This window comes from Budorcas taxicolor, chromosome 10 (assembly GCF_023091745.1).
Source record: "Budorcas taxicolor isolate Tak-1 chromosome 10, Takin1.1, whole genome shotgun sequence".
Classification (NCBI taxonomy): Eukaryota; Metazoa; Chordata; class Mammalia; order Artiodactyla; family Bovidae; genus Budorcas; species Budorcas taxicolor.
The window spans coordinates 77,605,338-77,620,171 of NC_068919.1; the positions used below are offsets into that span (position 1 = coordinate 77,605,338).

The window sequence follows — 14,834 nt, forward strand, 5'->3', positions numbered from 1 at the left end:
CCAATGAACATTCAGGACTGATTTCCTTTAGGATTGACTGGTTTGATCTCTTTGCAGTCCAGGGGACTCTTGAGAGTCTTCTCCCAGCACTACAGTTAAAAAGCATCAATTCTTCGATGCTCAGCTTTCTTCACAGTCCAACTCTCACATCCATACATGACTACTGGAAAAAAAATAGCTTTGACTGTTGGCAAAGTAATGTCTCTGCTTTTTAATAGCTGTCTAGGTTGGTCATAACTTTCCTTCCAAGGAGCAAGCGTCTTTTAATTTCATGGCTGCATCACCATCTGCAGTGATTTTGGGGCCCAAGAAAATAAAGTCTGTCACTGTTTTCATTATTTCTCCATTTATTTGCCATAGAGTGATGGGACTGGTGTTTCTTGACTTCCTACTTTAGCATTCCAGTCCCCTATAATGAAAAGGACATCTTTTTTGGGTGTTAGTTCTAAAAGGTCTTGTAGGTCTTCATAAAGCCATTCAACTTCAGCTTTTTCAGCGTTAGTTGTCTTAAAGCTCAACATTCAGAAAATGAAGATCATGGCATCCGGTCCCATCACTTCATGGGAAATAGATGGGGAAACAGTGGAAACAGTGTCAGACTTTATTTTGGGGGGCTCCAAAATCACTGCAGATGGTGACTGCAGCCATGAAATTAAAAGATGCTTACTCCTTGGAAGAAAAGTTATGACCAACCTAGGTAGTATAATCAAAAGCAGAGACATTACTTTGCCGACTAAGGTCCGTCTAGTCAAGGCTATGGTTTTTCCTGTGGTCATGTATGGATCTGAGAGTTGGACTGTGAGGAAGGCTGAGCACCGAAGAATTGATGCTTTTGAACTGTGGTGTTGGAGAAGACTCTTGAGAGTCCCTTGGACTGCAAGGGGATCCAACCAGTCCATTCTGAAGGAGATCAGCCCTGGGATTTCTTTGGAAGGAATGATGCTAAAGCTGAAACTCCAGTACTTTGGCCACCTCATGCTAAGAGTTGACTCATTGGAAAAGACTCTGATGCTGGGAAGGATTGGGGGCAGGAGGAGAAGGGGACAACAGAGGATGAGATGGCTGGATGGCATCACGGACTTGATGAATGTGAGTCTGAGTGAACTCCGGGAGATGGTGATAGACAGGGAGGCTTGGCATGCTGTGATTCATGGGGTTGCAAAGAGTCGGACACGACTGAGCGACTGAACTGAACTTAACTGAACTGATGGGACTGGATGCCACAATCTTAGTTTTTTGAATGTTGAGTTTAAGCCAGCTTTTTCACTCTCCTCTTTCACTTTCATCAAGAGGCTCTTTAGTTCCTCTTCACTTTCTGCCACAAGGGTGATGTCACCTGCGTCTAGAATAATAGAAATAACAAATAGAATGTATAACTTTCCAATCAGGAGAGTAGCTACTGGAAATGGAATAAAACCTATTTAATCCAGGCAGGGAAGAGAAACAGGAATATAGAAAATAAGGAGTAAATACAAAGCACAAAATGCAGCAGTAGAAATAAATCCATATACAACATTGTAACTAACTATACTTCAATTAAAAAAAGGAGTAAAATCCCCCAATATATCGGTCATAAATAGACCTATACAAGAATGTCTATTGCAGCATTGATGCATGGAAAGTTGAAAATATTCTAAATGTCTATCGGCGTGATTGGGTAACTATGTTGAGTGTATTTGCACAATGGAATACTACATGCAGTTAATAATGAGTCAAGTAAAGCTATATGTGTAAGATCAACAAATCTCAAAAACCAACATTGAACAAAAAGGATCAGAAGAATATATATATACAAAAATACAGTTTATATAAAGTATTAAACCTGCACAAAACAGTAATGTCTGTTGTTGAGGGGTGTTTACAAATGAGGTAAAAATGTAAACATAGTCAAGTGTAGGGTACATACATTTGAAAGGAGAGGAGTAACATTGGAGAGAGGAACACTGGAAGCGTCAACTGTCTGTAGTGGTTTATTTCTTAAAAGGTCAGAAGCAGATCTGACAAAAATTAAGATTTGACAAAGATGAATAGTGGATACATGTTTTTTAAAAAACTATTCTCTATACGTTTCTGGTGGCCTGAAATGTTTCATGATAGAAAAATAAAGTGTTTTTAAATGCCTTCCTCCCCTATTCCCCAGTGGCCCTAAACACATTATAAATAAACATGTTCTTTTTCCACAGCCCCTTGGATCTGGGGAGGTTGAACTTCTATTGGGTTGGCCAGAAAGTTCACTCAGCATTTTCCATAAGATCTTGCGGAAAAACCCAAACGAACTCTTTGGCCAACCCGGTATAATATCAGCCCTTTCTTTTCTTCCAGACTGTATTTGCTAAGTAACCAGAACTCTCTGTAAGTACCAGTACTTATCATCTAAGCAACCAGAACGCTCTCCCATAAAGACGCTGGGGGCTCAGGCTGGGACTTGAGTAAAGAAAGGAGAAGCATATAGACTCAGGGCAGAAGAGCCTGGGGGTGTAGGAGTGGAGAAGAGAGAGAAAGAAATTTTGACTCGGAATCATGGGCTGGAAGACTTAAGCAGGGACCAAGGCTGGGGCATTAGCCTGACATCAGACCTCTTGGCAGGAAACCTTAAGGCCATAAACACTGTGTTGCTCAATGTTGGGGCCGCTCTTGTCATCTGCTGTCATTCCCCAAACCAGTAGGCCAGATTCTGCAATTCATTAGAGGTTTTCCCCAGTACATCAAGGTAAGTTTCAGGTCCTAGGAAGGGATGACCCAGATTCTCAGGAGAGCTCTGGCCAGGGCTGGGCCCTGGTCCCCATCTCTGTTGCTGCTCCCAGAACTTACTTCTTAGTCATCATCAGTACCCACCTGCACCGAGGTGAGCCAGGCCAGCTGGGTCCCTTTCCCCACCCCCTCACCTGCCTGCCCCCTCCACTGCCACCGTTCCACACAGCTCGCCCACTGGCCCGCCCACCCGTGGAGATGGCGCTGCCTGGATGACTGATGGCCTCTCACTCAGTGGTGCAGGGCAAGCCGAGCCTGTGTGTCTCCCAGGGGACGGGCCCTGCCTGTGATCAGATGCTACCCACTGGCAGCTAAGGCTTGGGAACGAGCCCTCCTCCTTCCCCATCACACAGCCTGCTCGTACCTGACTTCCTCTTTCATAATTGTCATTCGCCACATGGAATTGTGCTGAAAACCAGATTTTTTTTTAAAAAGAAAAAATGTCAAGGCTGCCAGATAATTTCTTACCTATTTTGAGGGGCTCCAAAATCACTGCAGATGGTGACTGCAGCCATGAAATTAAAAGACGCTTGCTCCTTGGAAGGAAAGTTATGACCAACCTAGGTAGCATATTCAAAAGCAGAGACATTACTTTGCCAACAAAGGTCCGTCTAGTCAAGGCTGTGGTTTTTCCAGTAGTCGTGTATGGATGTGAGAGTTGGACTATAAAGAAAGCTGAGCACCGAAGAATAGATGCTTTTGAACTGTGGTGTTGGAGAAGACTCTTGAGAGTCCCTTGGACTGCAAGGAGTTCCAACCAGTCCATCCTAAAGGAGATCAGTCCTGAGTGTTCATTGGAAGGACTGATGCTGAAGTTGAAACTCCAATCCTCTGGCCATCTGATGCAAAGAGCTGACTCATTGGAAAAGACCCTGATGCTGGGAAAGAATGGGGGCAGGAGGAGAAGGGGACGACAGAGGATGAGATGGCTGGATGGCATCACCAACTCGATGGACATGAGTTTGGGTAGACTCTGGGAGTTGGTGATGGACAGTGAGGACTGGCGTGCTGCAGTTCATGGGGTTGCAAAGAGTCGGACACAACTGAGCGACTGAACTGAGCTGAACTGAACTGAACTGAAGGGTGAGAGAGGGGAGGAGGCGGGAGGAGGGGAGATGGTTCTAGACCTTGTTTCTGCTGGGACGCCTCTCACGGTCCGCTGTGCCCTTGCCAGGGCCACCTATTCCGAGGCCAGGTGAACCATGGACTCACTTTCCGTCTGGCACAGGAGTCGAGGGAATGGCTCATGTTTCAGAGGTCGCATCCTGTCCTGCTTCCAAGGGCCTTTTTTCCGGCTCTCTTCTTGGTTGTGTTGAAGAAGTCACAGCTAGTCTGATTGATCTAAAGTGAAGTAAAGTCATCGCTCCGTTGTGTCCTACTCTTTGCGACCCTGTAGACTGTAGCCCACCAGGCTCCTCTGTCCAAGGGACTTTCCAGGCAAGAATGCTGGAGTGGGTTGCCATTTCCTTCTTCAGGGGATCCTCCTGACCCAGGGATTGAACCCAGGTCTCCCGCATTGCAGGCAGACGCTTTAACCTCTGAGCCACCAGGGAAGCCCCGATCAATCTAAAAGTTGATGCTGTCCTAAGAGCTGTATGTGTTAAAAGTCCCTTGGATTTTGTTCATTCTTGTCAACCTTGTGCCTCAGTTTTCCCATCAGAAAAGTGGGAGTATGGCATCTATCTGCAACAGAGCTTCGTAGGAATTACCATGATGAGTACATGACATCAATATGAGGACTAAAACGAGTTTAACATTTTTTTATTTATTTACTCCCTCTCTGCTTCCAAAGGGGATTTGAGTGGATCTGTTAAAGAGAGGACTTTATGTAATAAAACATCCCTCAGTTTTTAGCTTGAATATTTTTAACTGAGGCAGGTGTTCCTGAGGCCTGTTCTTGTGGGTCTGTACGCACTTCCTCTTTTTCTAGAATCCCTTTCTAGTTTCTCCAGCCAAGGTTTTGAAATACAGTAACTCAGTTTTATATTTATATACCAAAAATTTGTACTTCAGGATTTTTTTTTTTTTTTTGAGTGTATCAATGGTTCCGTTCAGTCCCTTAAACAAAGGAACAATGAGTATTGCTCTTCCCCACTCTGACCAAGGATTATACGGAGGCAGTGATTCAGTTTAGGCACCAGCTTGACGGAGCAAGGATAGTTCACAGAGCCCAGAAAAACATCCCTATATACTTCAGAATTTGTGAGAAGGCCAGTGCTGTTATATAAAAGGAGAACACTAGGGCTAATTAGGACTAGTTGGAAATAAAGTCTGCATAAAGTCATCACAGAATCGGCCTTAGCAGATCTTCTTGCTGATAGATCCGATTTGCCTTCTAGAACTTTTATTCACTATGTTTAAGGATGTGCATGCATATGTGTGTATAGAGAATTTTATTTTATTCTCTTAACCCCCATTTTTTAACAAGGAAGACCCACTATAATATTTCCCAGGAACTGTAGTCTTGCTAGAGCTTTGTACTCCTATAAAGTCATTTGAGAAGAGTCCTGTACCGATGAGGGCTTGGCCCTGGGATGTTTGCATCCCCAAAGGATCCCCAAACAGTTAGCTTTGCTTTGCATTCTGTAGCCGGTCTAGCATTTTTCAGAGAGTGATCTGTGGACCACCCTCATCAGGATTACCTGGGGTTTTCTTTTCAAGCACATTCCTGGGTTCACGCCTCAGACGTGCTAAATAAAAACCTCTGTGGGCACAACCCAGGGATTTGTAACAGGATCCGTGTGGATCACTATGCCCCTGACGGTGTGAAATCTACTGCCACAAACTCCTGCCCCGAATGTGTCCTGGGCCCCATTCAGCCATCCTTCTAGCCTTGAGCCCTGTGAGCCTCAGAGGGACTTCTGGGCTGGGTGGGGCCATTGACAAGACACAGACAAGACTTAGGAGTCCCTTCTTTCCTGCCTCTTCTGCACTCAGACACGAGGGCAGCCCCACAGTTGTGTGTTTTATATATTTGGGAATAAGAATATGATTTCAAATGAACACAAGATTTGATATTAAAAAACAAAAAGTTGAGAATCAAGGTCTTTGATGACAACAGAATTAGAACCATTTAATAGCTAGCACTGGGGGTTGTAATTTCAAAGGCTTAACTAATCTTCTATGAACGCAGAAGTTAACTAATCTATGAACGCAGTGGGAGGGTTCTGGGGAGGATTCAAGGAATGTGCTATAGCTAGAGGAGGAAGCCAGGTGTCGCCAGAAGAAAAGGTAATTGTCGCGTGTCCAGGTCTCCTGAGTTTTCAGGAGAAGCTGAGAATCGGGGATTGCATTTTGGAGTCTGGGTTTTTGCAGGACATGAAATTTGGATGTGAGGGCCACGGTAGCTAAGGGTATAATAGACTCCGGAGCCAGTCCTCCGGAGTTTGAATCCTGGCTCTGCCTCCTGGCTGTGTGACCTTGGGCAAATTGCCTCATCCCTCTGCGTCAATTTATCTATACAACAGGGATAATAACAAGACCTGCCTCCTAGGATTGGGATGAAGATGAAATGAGTTGATACATGTAAAGTGCTTTAACCAGTGCCAGACACATAGCAGGTGGCCTTGTTTAGATATATCTGTGTTGGCTAAATGCCCACAACATGGTAGGTCTTACATGACGCTCTGTAGGCTAATAGCCCTGACTTAAAGCCATTCTTTCTGTAGATGGATCGTAAGCAGCATGACCAGGTAATTTAACATGTAAACCAGGAGACTTTGCAGAGAGAAAAGAAGGGTCTATTACTCATTATTCTGGAGGACAGGTGACCACAGGACTGTCCCAGGGAAACTGGTCTCTCTGGTCCTAAGCACCATCTTTGGTTGTGAAAATCCAGCAAGTAGCTTATATTTGCAAACTGCTCAGTAAGTGCCAGGTCATGTACGTGAGCTGGCCGTGAGGCATCTCCTGTGATCTTCACCACAACCCTAGGAGGTGGACATTCATTACTGTTTCTTCTACTGGTGAGAAAACTGAGGCTCAGAGAGGTTAAGGAATTTATAAGTCACACTGTAGTGGAGCCAGCCGGGCTCCAGAGCCTTATTGCTTACCGGTACCATTCTCTTCAGAGGATGTGATGCAATGGTAAGAATGTTGAGCCCTTTTCAGAGGGATAGCTGAGACCAGCCTGGCGAGGCTCTGGGCTTGAACCACTGCTCAGCACGCAGGACTGTCCTGGGAGCACAGGAGGGTGTCTGCTGCCTTGGGGCCAGTATTTCACAGCACCACAAGGAGCTGTGGACATGGGGATTAAATACCAGGTCGGTGCCAAGAGCCTTTCATCAGGTCGCTGCAGCCCGTTCTAGGATGGCTTACAAGTCTCATGTGTAAGTCGAAGCTGGTGAAAGTGGATCCCGCCTAAAAGTCAGCCGCCCAAACCTGACGCCACCTTGGCTAGCATGTCACCCAGACTAAAAGGATAGCTGAGGACTCAGTCCTAGGGAACCCTCTGAAAGGAGGCCCAAATAAGGAGGCCTGCCTGTAGCTCACCTTTTCAGATCTCCCAGTGTGGCCCTTTAAGTGAGTGCAGGGGACGATCTGCTATCATGAATTGCGTTGATCCTAGAATTAAGAATTTGAAAACTCCAAAATCGACACGCAGGTATAGGCACAGTTGGGAGTGTTCCTGCAGCAATGGAGAAAATGTGTTTTCATAAAAATGGAGGGAAACATGTTGTTAAAGATCTTCAGACAAGGATGGCAGGATGTTAGTAATTGTTGGAGCATAGTCATGGATACATAAATGGTCTTTTATACTCTTCTCTTTTAAAAAACTACCAGATGTGCCAAATGGTTTCAATGTTCAGGAATTTGTTTTCTGAACATTGAGAGAGTGCTCCAGCATAAAGGTGAATGCAGACTGCTTTTAGCTTTGAGTCTCGAGTGCCCTTGCCCAGTAGATAAGAATGGCTGGAGGGTGGATGGTGGGGAGGACCACGTGGCAGTCAGGCCAAGGCTGAGAGAAGACCCTAGGTTCCAAGGGGCACCTTCCTTTCCATCTGCTTCAGTGACAGCTTACCCTGAACTGTGGTGTTGGAGAAGACTCTTGAGAGTCCCTTGGACTGCAAGGAGATCCAACCAGTCCATTCCGAAGGAGATCAGCCCTGGGATTTCTTTGGAGGGAATGATGCTAAAGCTGAAACTCCAGTACTTTGGCCACCTCGTGCGAAGAGTTGACTTATTTGAAAAGACTCTGATGCTGGGAGGGATTGGGGGCAGGAGGAGAAGGGGACAACAGAGGATGGGATGGCTGGATGGCATCACTGACTCGATGGACATGGGTCTGAGTGAACTCCGGGAGTTGGGGATGGACAGGGAGGCCTGGTGTGCTGCGATTCATGGGGTCGCAAAGAGTCAGACACGACTGAGCAACTGAACTGAACTGAACTGAAGGATATCTGACATTAAAAATTAAGGGGGTAAATTGTTAATACAGAGAGTGATTTATGGCTCTGACCAGTGTCCTTGACCACTCTTGACCCAAATGGAAATGCCCAAGTGGGAGGTAAGACTCAAATGTGTTTTCTTCTTCCCTCTACCGTGGTTTCTTTTCTGTGTAAGGTCACGGATATGAATGATCATTTCTTATGGAAATCATATGTCTTCTGAGCTACAGAGCAGACGTCAGATCTAAATGAAACGTGAATCTAGGAAACTTGTCAAGAATCTAAAGCCTTCCCATTCAGTGTTTCATTGTGTTCTTAAAAATTAAATGCTCCTAGTAATTGTATTAGTTAGAAATGTTCCTGATGTGGGCAGAAATTTCAACCCTGGCTAGCTTAAATAGACAGGGCATGTATTAGGAAGGGCCCGGGACATATCGCAGAACTGAAGGACTTACCTGATGACTTGGTAAAGTTTGTGCATGTTCTCTGTGCAGTCCCCTGACTCTCATCTCTGGCCTCTTAATCCCACATTTCGGCTTTCTGGGGAGAGAGAACCTGATTTGCTCCTGGACGAGTCGGTTCTGGTGCCCAAGGGGGAAGGATTATATAGTACTAACCTGGTCACTGGGTTATGTGTCAACCACCCCCCCCACCCCCACCCCCACCACGTAGCATGTTTTTTGCACTATGCAACCATGCCTATCACCGTAATATTGGTTTATTCTATGCTGTTACCTCCCCCGTAGCTACGATGGCCCGAGGACTGTTTGATTTTGGAAAGGCCATCTGGCTATAATTGATGCCTGAGTCTGGCCAGAACCAACCCAGTGTCTCAGGCTTGAGTCAAGAGGTTCCATCATGATTATTAAACCCAGGAGAGGAACGAAAGAGGAGATGCAGACATCCTTGGACTAAGCACAGGAATGCTCATCAAAGATGGTCCTGTCCGTTGGGAGCCCAGGGAGCATTTTTGTCCCCTGGGTTGTAAATCTTGAGGTTTTATTTGGTATCCTCTGTCCTTTCAAAGGGAACGCGTACTGAAAACATCTGTCTCTCCCCAACTCCAAGGAGGAAAAAACGGATGAGGGAAGGTGGTCCTGAGAGCAGTTTCTCCAGGCTCTCTGACTTGAACCGCTCCTGGGTAACCCTCTTTTCACTGCCTGGCACCAGACTGGGGGACTTCTTTTCTTTTCCATCCTTTAATCAAGGCCTGAAAGCAGAATTTCACCTAGGCAGAAGAGAGATTGGGAAAGAGAGAAAATTAGTGGCTCGATTCACTGGTAAATAGCGAGCCAAGGTCCGTGTTAGATGGAGAAAGTTGAGTAGCCAGAGAAAAGGCCAAATCTGCAGAGAGAAGGTGGGCGAGGACTGGACTAGTGCTTGGGACGTGAGGCCTGTCCGGTCGCACGGAGGACGCAACTGGGACGTGACGCCTCTGGTATGGTTTTCCTGCATACCTGTTGCCCTGGGACAAGGCTTGGTGGGAGAAGCAGGAATTGACTCAACTAGGCCCTGGCCCGTGGTGTCTGGTTGGAGAATGGAATGTGCGACTGTGCTCTGCTTCCGCAGGGCCTTTATGTCACGGCGTGTGGTTTTGGCAGTGCCCTCTGAGCCCTGACCAGGGGGAGGGTGGGAGCTGAAATCCACTCCACTCGGTAGGCTGTAAGCTCGAGAAGTGGCAGAGATGCCCCCACTGCTCCTGAGCTGCACCTTAGGCTTTAGCTTACATCTGTTCCCTGATGAGCTTCTGTGTGTAAGAGCATTGGTCCCTTTCCTTGGGCCAGTTGGCATGAGATTCCAGAATTGCTACGATCCTCAGACCTCCACGGGCAGCAAGAGAGAACTTTTAAGAAATGTGTCTTAAGCCTCTATTTAAGATTAAAACAGTCAAGAAGGGGATACCTATGAATGCCATTTGCGGTCAGAGGCATCCTGAGAGGAGAAGAAGTATTTGTCGCCAGCCAGTGAGCCGTTCCCAGTGGGAGGGAACATCCTCATCCTGATGATGGGGGCTCACGTGGGAGCAGGCTCCACATCAGACATGTGGCGAACAGTGGCAGGCCACTGCCTGCTGCCCGCTGCTGTGGGGAGGACGACCTGGGAGAGGAGCCTGAAGGCAAGAGTGGGGATGAGGACACACCAGAAAGAGAGATGGTGGCACTGCTGCCCCTTCCCGGGGCCCCCAAAGGGAGAAAGACCGTAAGTTTTCTCACTCACTGTAGAGAGGACAACACCTCTAGGCTCCTCAGCTGCCCCAGGCTTCAGGGCTACCTCTTGATGAAGGTGAAAGAGGAGAGTGAAAAAAGTGGCTTAACACTCAACATTCAAAAAACAAAGATCATGGCATCTGGTCCCATCACTTCATGGCAAACAGACGGGGGAAAAGTGGAAACAGTGGCAGATTTTATTTTCTTGGGCTCCAAAATCATTGCAGATGGTGACTGCAGCCATGAAATTAAAAGATGTTTGATCCTTGGAAGGAAAGCTATGACAAAACTAGACAGTGTATTAAAAAGCAGAGACACCATTTTGCCAACAAAGGTCCATCCAGTCAAAGCTATAGTTTTTCCAGTCGTCGTGTACAGATGTGAGAGTTGGACCATAAAGAAGGCTGAACACGTAAGAATTGGTGCTTTCGAACTGTGGTGCTGGAGAAGACTCTTGAGAGTCCTTTGGACAGCAAGGAGATCAAACGAGTCATTCCTAAAGGAAATCAACCCTGAATATTTATTGGAAGGACTGATGCTGAAGCTGAAGCTCCAATACTTTGACCACCTGGTGTGAAGAGCTGACTCATTATAAAGACCCTGATGCTGGGAAAGGTTGAAGGCAGAAGGAAAAGAGGGCTGTGAAGGATGAGATGGTGAGATAGCATCACCGACTCAATGGACATGAATTCGAGCAAAGTCTGGGAGATAGTGAAGGACAGGGAGGCCTGGCGTGCTGCAGTCCATTGGGTCGCAAAGAGTCAGACAGAACTGAGTGACGGAACAACAACCAGGGCTGCCATGGACATCTTTACCCTGACATTCTTGAGCCTCTTGCAAGGGGTAGTTTAAGCTGGCCTGTGTGTAGTGTCTGCAAAATGCACCTGTGTTGCCTTGATGCCGTGTTCATAGCAGGGACGCCACACTCAAATCTCGTTTCCTCTCTGGCTGAGCAGATGCAGGAGCTGGAGCAGAGGCTGCTGGAGGCAGAGCAGAGAGCAGAGAACGCAGAGACCCAGGTAATGGGGAGGAGATGGTGGGAGTGTGCAGGGAGAATGACCTTTCCTGACCCTTCCCGTGGACACTTACGGATACATCACACCGATGTAGTCCGCCCCAAAGAGACTTGCTTCTTACAGGGATGAGGAAAGCCAGCAGTCATGTGTTAGACCTTCTGAACAAATAAAGGTGCCTGGGGCTTTCTATGGGCATGAGGGAATCTCGGGTAAGGGTCAGTACAGTGAGCAGATGCGTGGCATAGTCCAAATAGGCTGGGTTATGCTGAGGTAACCTGTGAAGTCTGACATGTCCACAGTTTATCATATTTAGTTCTCATTCATGACACCTCTACTGAGGGTCAGCCAGGGATTCTGCTTCACACAGTGATTTGGGGATCCAGGTGAAGAGAGTTCCGCATCTTCCAGCTGAATCAGCTAGCACATGCAGTCTTCTTGGTTGCCATGGCAGGGAAAGATAGGTGGGTGCTTGTGCAGCAGCTCTTAAATACTTCAGCCCAGAAATAATGCATCGTTCCACTCCGACCCATTGACTTCATGACTTCCACAGCCACCTAACTATAAGATGGCTGAGAAGTATTAGGAAGTTCATGAACATTCAATGAGCAGCAAATGCCTCTGTCACAGTGAGGTTGGAGCATTTCCTCTCCAGGGCTTTTTGTCCTGCCCAGCTTGTCCTTACTGGGGCCCCCAGAGTTAGATGGCCCTACACCTTGCTATTCCTTCCTCGTCAATTCCTTCTTTTTCCCAGATGAGGCTTCATAAATGGTCACTGAATTAATTGGCTCCCATTGCCGTGGGTAAGAACTCTGCCTGGGAGTCACAGGCTGGGGCATCAGGAAGCATCCCATCCCGTGTCAGTGGCATCGCATCCCCACCCTATGACAACGATTGGTACCTTCCAGGTGGGTGTGATGGAAGAGAAGGTGAAATTGTCCAATCTGATGAATGTGGACTCAGCAGGCAGCCTGCACCGAAAGTACCAAGAGTTGCTGAAAGCCATGCAGGGCAAAGATGAGCTCATCAGCGAGCTGGAGGCACAGCTGGAGAAGCAGGTAAGTATTAGTGCCCTTTGCACCAGCTGGAGCAGCTGCCTACGGCCCCTGAGCAGAGCCCCTCTGCTTTGGCCTCTGGTGGCAGGGGCTCACTCCCTCACCAGGCTGTTTATCCGCATGGAGATGTAATTATTGGAAGGGGAATGAGGAGCCAGGCAGGGGATGTGGTGGGAAACGGAACTGAAGGCTGACTCATCTGGGTTGAATCCCATCTTTAGCACCTGTGACCAGATGACTTAAATTGCTGATTTTCTTCGTACACATCTGTAATATAGGGGTTGTAATATGTCATAGGGCTGTCGGCAGAATGAACTCAGGGAGTCAGGGTACAGTGTCAGATACGAGGTTGGTGGTTGGTCAGGAGAGCTTTTTCTCCTCCACCACGTGCCCTGCCAACCTGTGGGACCTGTAGTATTTGGAGCAGCACAGAGCCAGACTGTCAGCCTCAGTTGGCCAAAGTTTCTCAATGCACCTGAGTAGGCAGAGACCAAGGTTGCTGCCTCCTCTGAAAAGCACATGGAACTGAGGAGAGGCCAGTGCCCTGTGTTGCAGCCACAGTCAGCACCTTTGTTCTGGAGAGGACATCTGGGACACCCCCCGCCACCAGTCCCGTACACCCAGCTTCCCCGTCGTGATCTCATTAACTTCATCCTAATTCTGTCTCTCCCCTCTACCATTGGTGTTACCTACCCAGCTTTTCCCTGGTGCCAGAGCTTCATTGTTTCCAACAAAAAAAATACCTTCATAGCTTGGCCAGACAGCTTGCAATTTTCCACATGTGCACTCTCTATGGAACTCCCAGCTGATCCTGCTAATGCCTTCCCACTGTCGCAAGCACATGCGTAACCATTCGCCAGTAGTCACTGAACATTTCCGCTGTGGGGGTGTACCTCGCACAGTGTGGGGCACCATGTCTTCCTGAAAAATCATGGGAAAGTATAATATTGACACATGGAATCTTTCATCCATTTCCCATTGATTTTAGGTGCCTGTCCTCTCTGGCTTGCCAGGTAGCACTGGTGGTAAAGAACTCGCCTGCCAGTGCAGGAGACATAAGAGACATGGATTCAATCCCTGGGTTGGGAACACTTCTGGAGGAGGGCATGGCAATCTACTCTAATATTCTTGCCTGGAGAATCCCCTGGACAGAGGAGCCTGGTGGGCTACAGTCCATGGGGTCGCAAAGAGTCAGACATATTTGAAGCGACTTAGCACACATGCACATTTCTCTTTTGAGTGGTCCATAGTTAAAAGTGGCAGCATCTGGCATGGGTGGGCAAAATGTGTCCTGCTAAAGCTGAGGTCAAGAAAAGAATCCTTTCACGGTAATACTAGGACCAGATCAGAATAGGAAAAATGCTGTCCTGCAAGTCGGTAGATCTGATTTTAGTCCCAGCCAGGCCATAAACTAACAGAGGCAAGTCATTTCACCCTCTGGGCCTTAGTTTCCATAGCCACATAAAGATCAGGTTATCAGGCTAGGTTGGGTTGGCAAATTTTTTCTGTAGAGGCCCAAGTAGTAAATATTTTTGGCTTTGCAGGCCACATGGTCATTGTTGCAACCACCCAACTCTGCTGCTGTGGCCTGGAAGCAGCCTTGGACAACACAGAAATGAATGGGCAGGGCCGTTTGGGGAGGGCCCAGGTGGAAGCCTGGATTTGGCCTGTGGCCAGTCTGCAAACCTCCAGGGGCTCCCCAACCTCCAGGATCTAGTGCCTGATGATCTGAAGTGGAGCTACTGTAATAATAATAGAAATAAAGCCCACAATAAAGTGCTTGAATTATCCCCAAACCATCCCTCCCATCCACTCACCCCAGTCCATGGAAAAATTGTCTTCCACGAAACTGGTCCCTGGTGCCAAAAAGGTTGGGGAGCGCTGCACTAGAAAAGCTTACCAGTTCTCCAGCTCTGAAATACTGAGTCAGACATATTCATAGCCCCATCTCATTTCCACCAACCCTCTTGTTTGGGGCTTACATCCATCATCTTACAGTTTCGAGGCCATTTTCCCCTAGAAGGGTAACCAAAGTCATTCTAGGTGGTCTCCGAATGGCTGAGAACATACCAGTTGTCTCCATGCTCTTTAGAGCAGGGAACTAGCACTCGTTCTGGAACGGGTTGATACCTGCTCCTCAGGCGCTGTGCTGTGCACATTCTGTCCCTTCATCCTCAAGGTGATCCGGAAGGGAGATGTGTCATTGCCCGTTTTAGGGATGACATCACCAGGGGGTGATGGAGCCTGTGCAGTGCTCGGCAGCAAATCAGCCTCAGAGGCAGAGGCAGATCCCCAAAGCCTGTATTTTGTTCTTCCTTAGGCCGCTGTTCTTTAGATGCAAACCTCACTTTTCAGTCACTTTATAGTGGTCCCTCTGTATCCACAAGGGACTGGTTGCAGGACGCCGCATAGATAACACGG

General features: G+C 47.5%; 1 protein-coding gene across 1 annotated transcript in view; it reads left to right on the forward strand.

Annotated features, from left to right (window-relative positions):
• The window catches only part of PLEKHH1 (pleckstrin homology, MyTH4 and FERM domain containing H1), a 43,905-nt gene that overhangs the window by 3,304 nt on the left and 25,767 nt on the right, over positions 1-14,834 (forward strand). The window contains exons 2-3 of the mRNA XM_052646991.1: positions 11,302-11,364; positions 12,267-12,416. Of these exons, the coding sequence (XP_052502951.1) occupies positions 11,302-11,364; positions 12,267-12,416 (213 nt within the window). The remainder of the gene's footprint in view (positions 1-11,301; positions 11,365-12,266; positions 12,417-14,834) is intronic.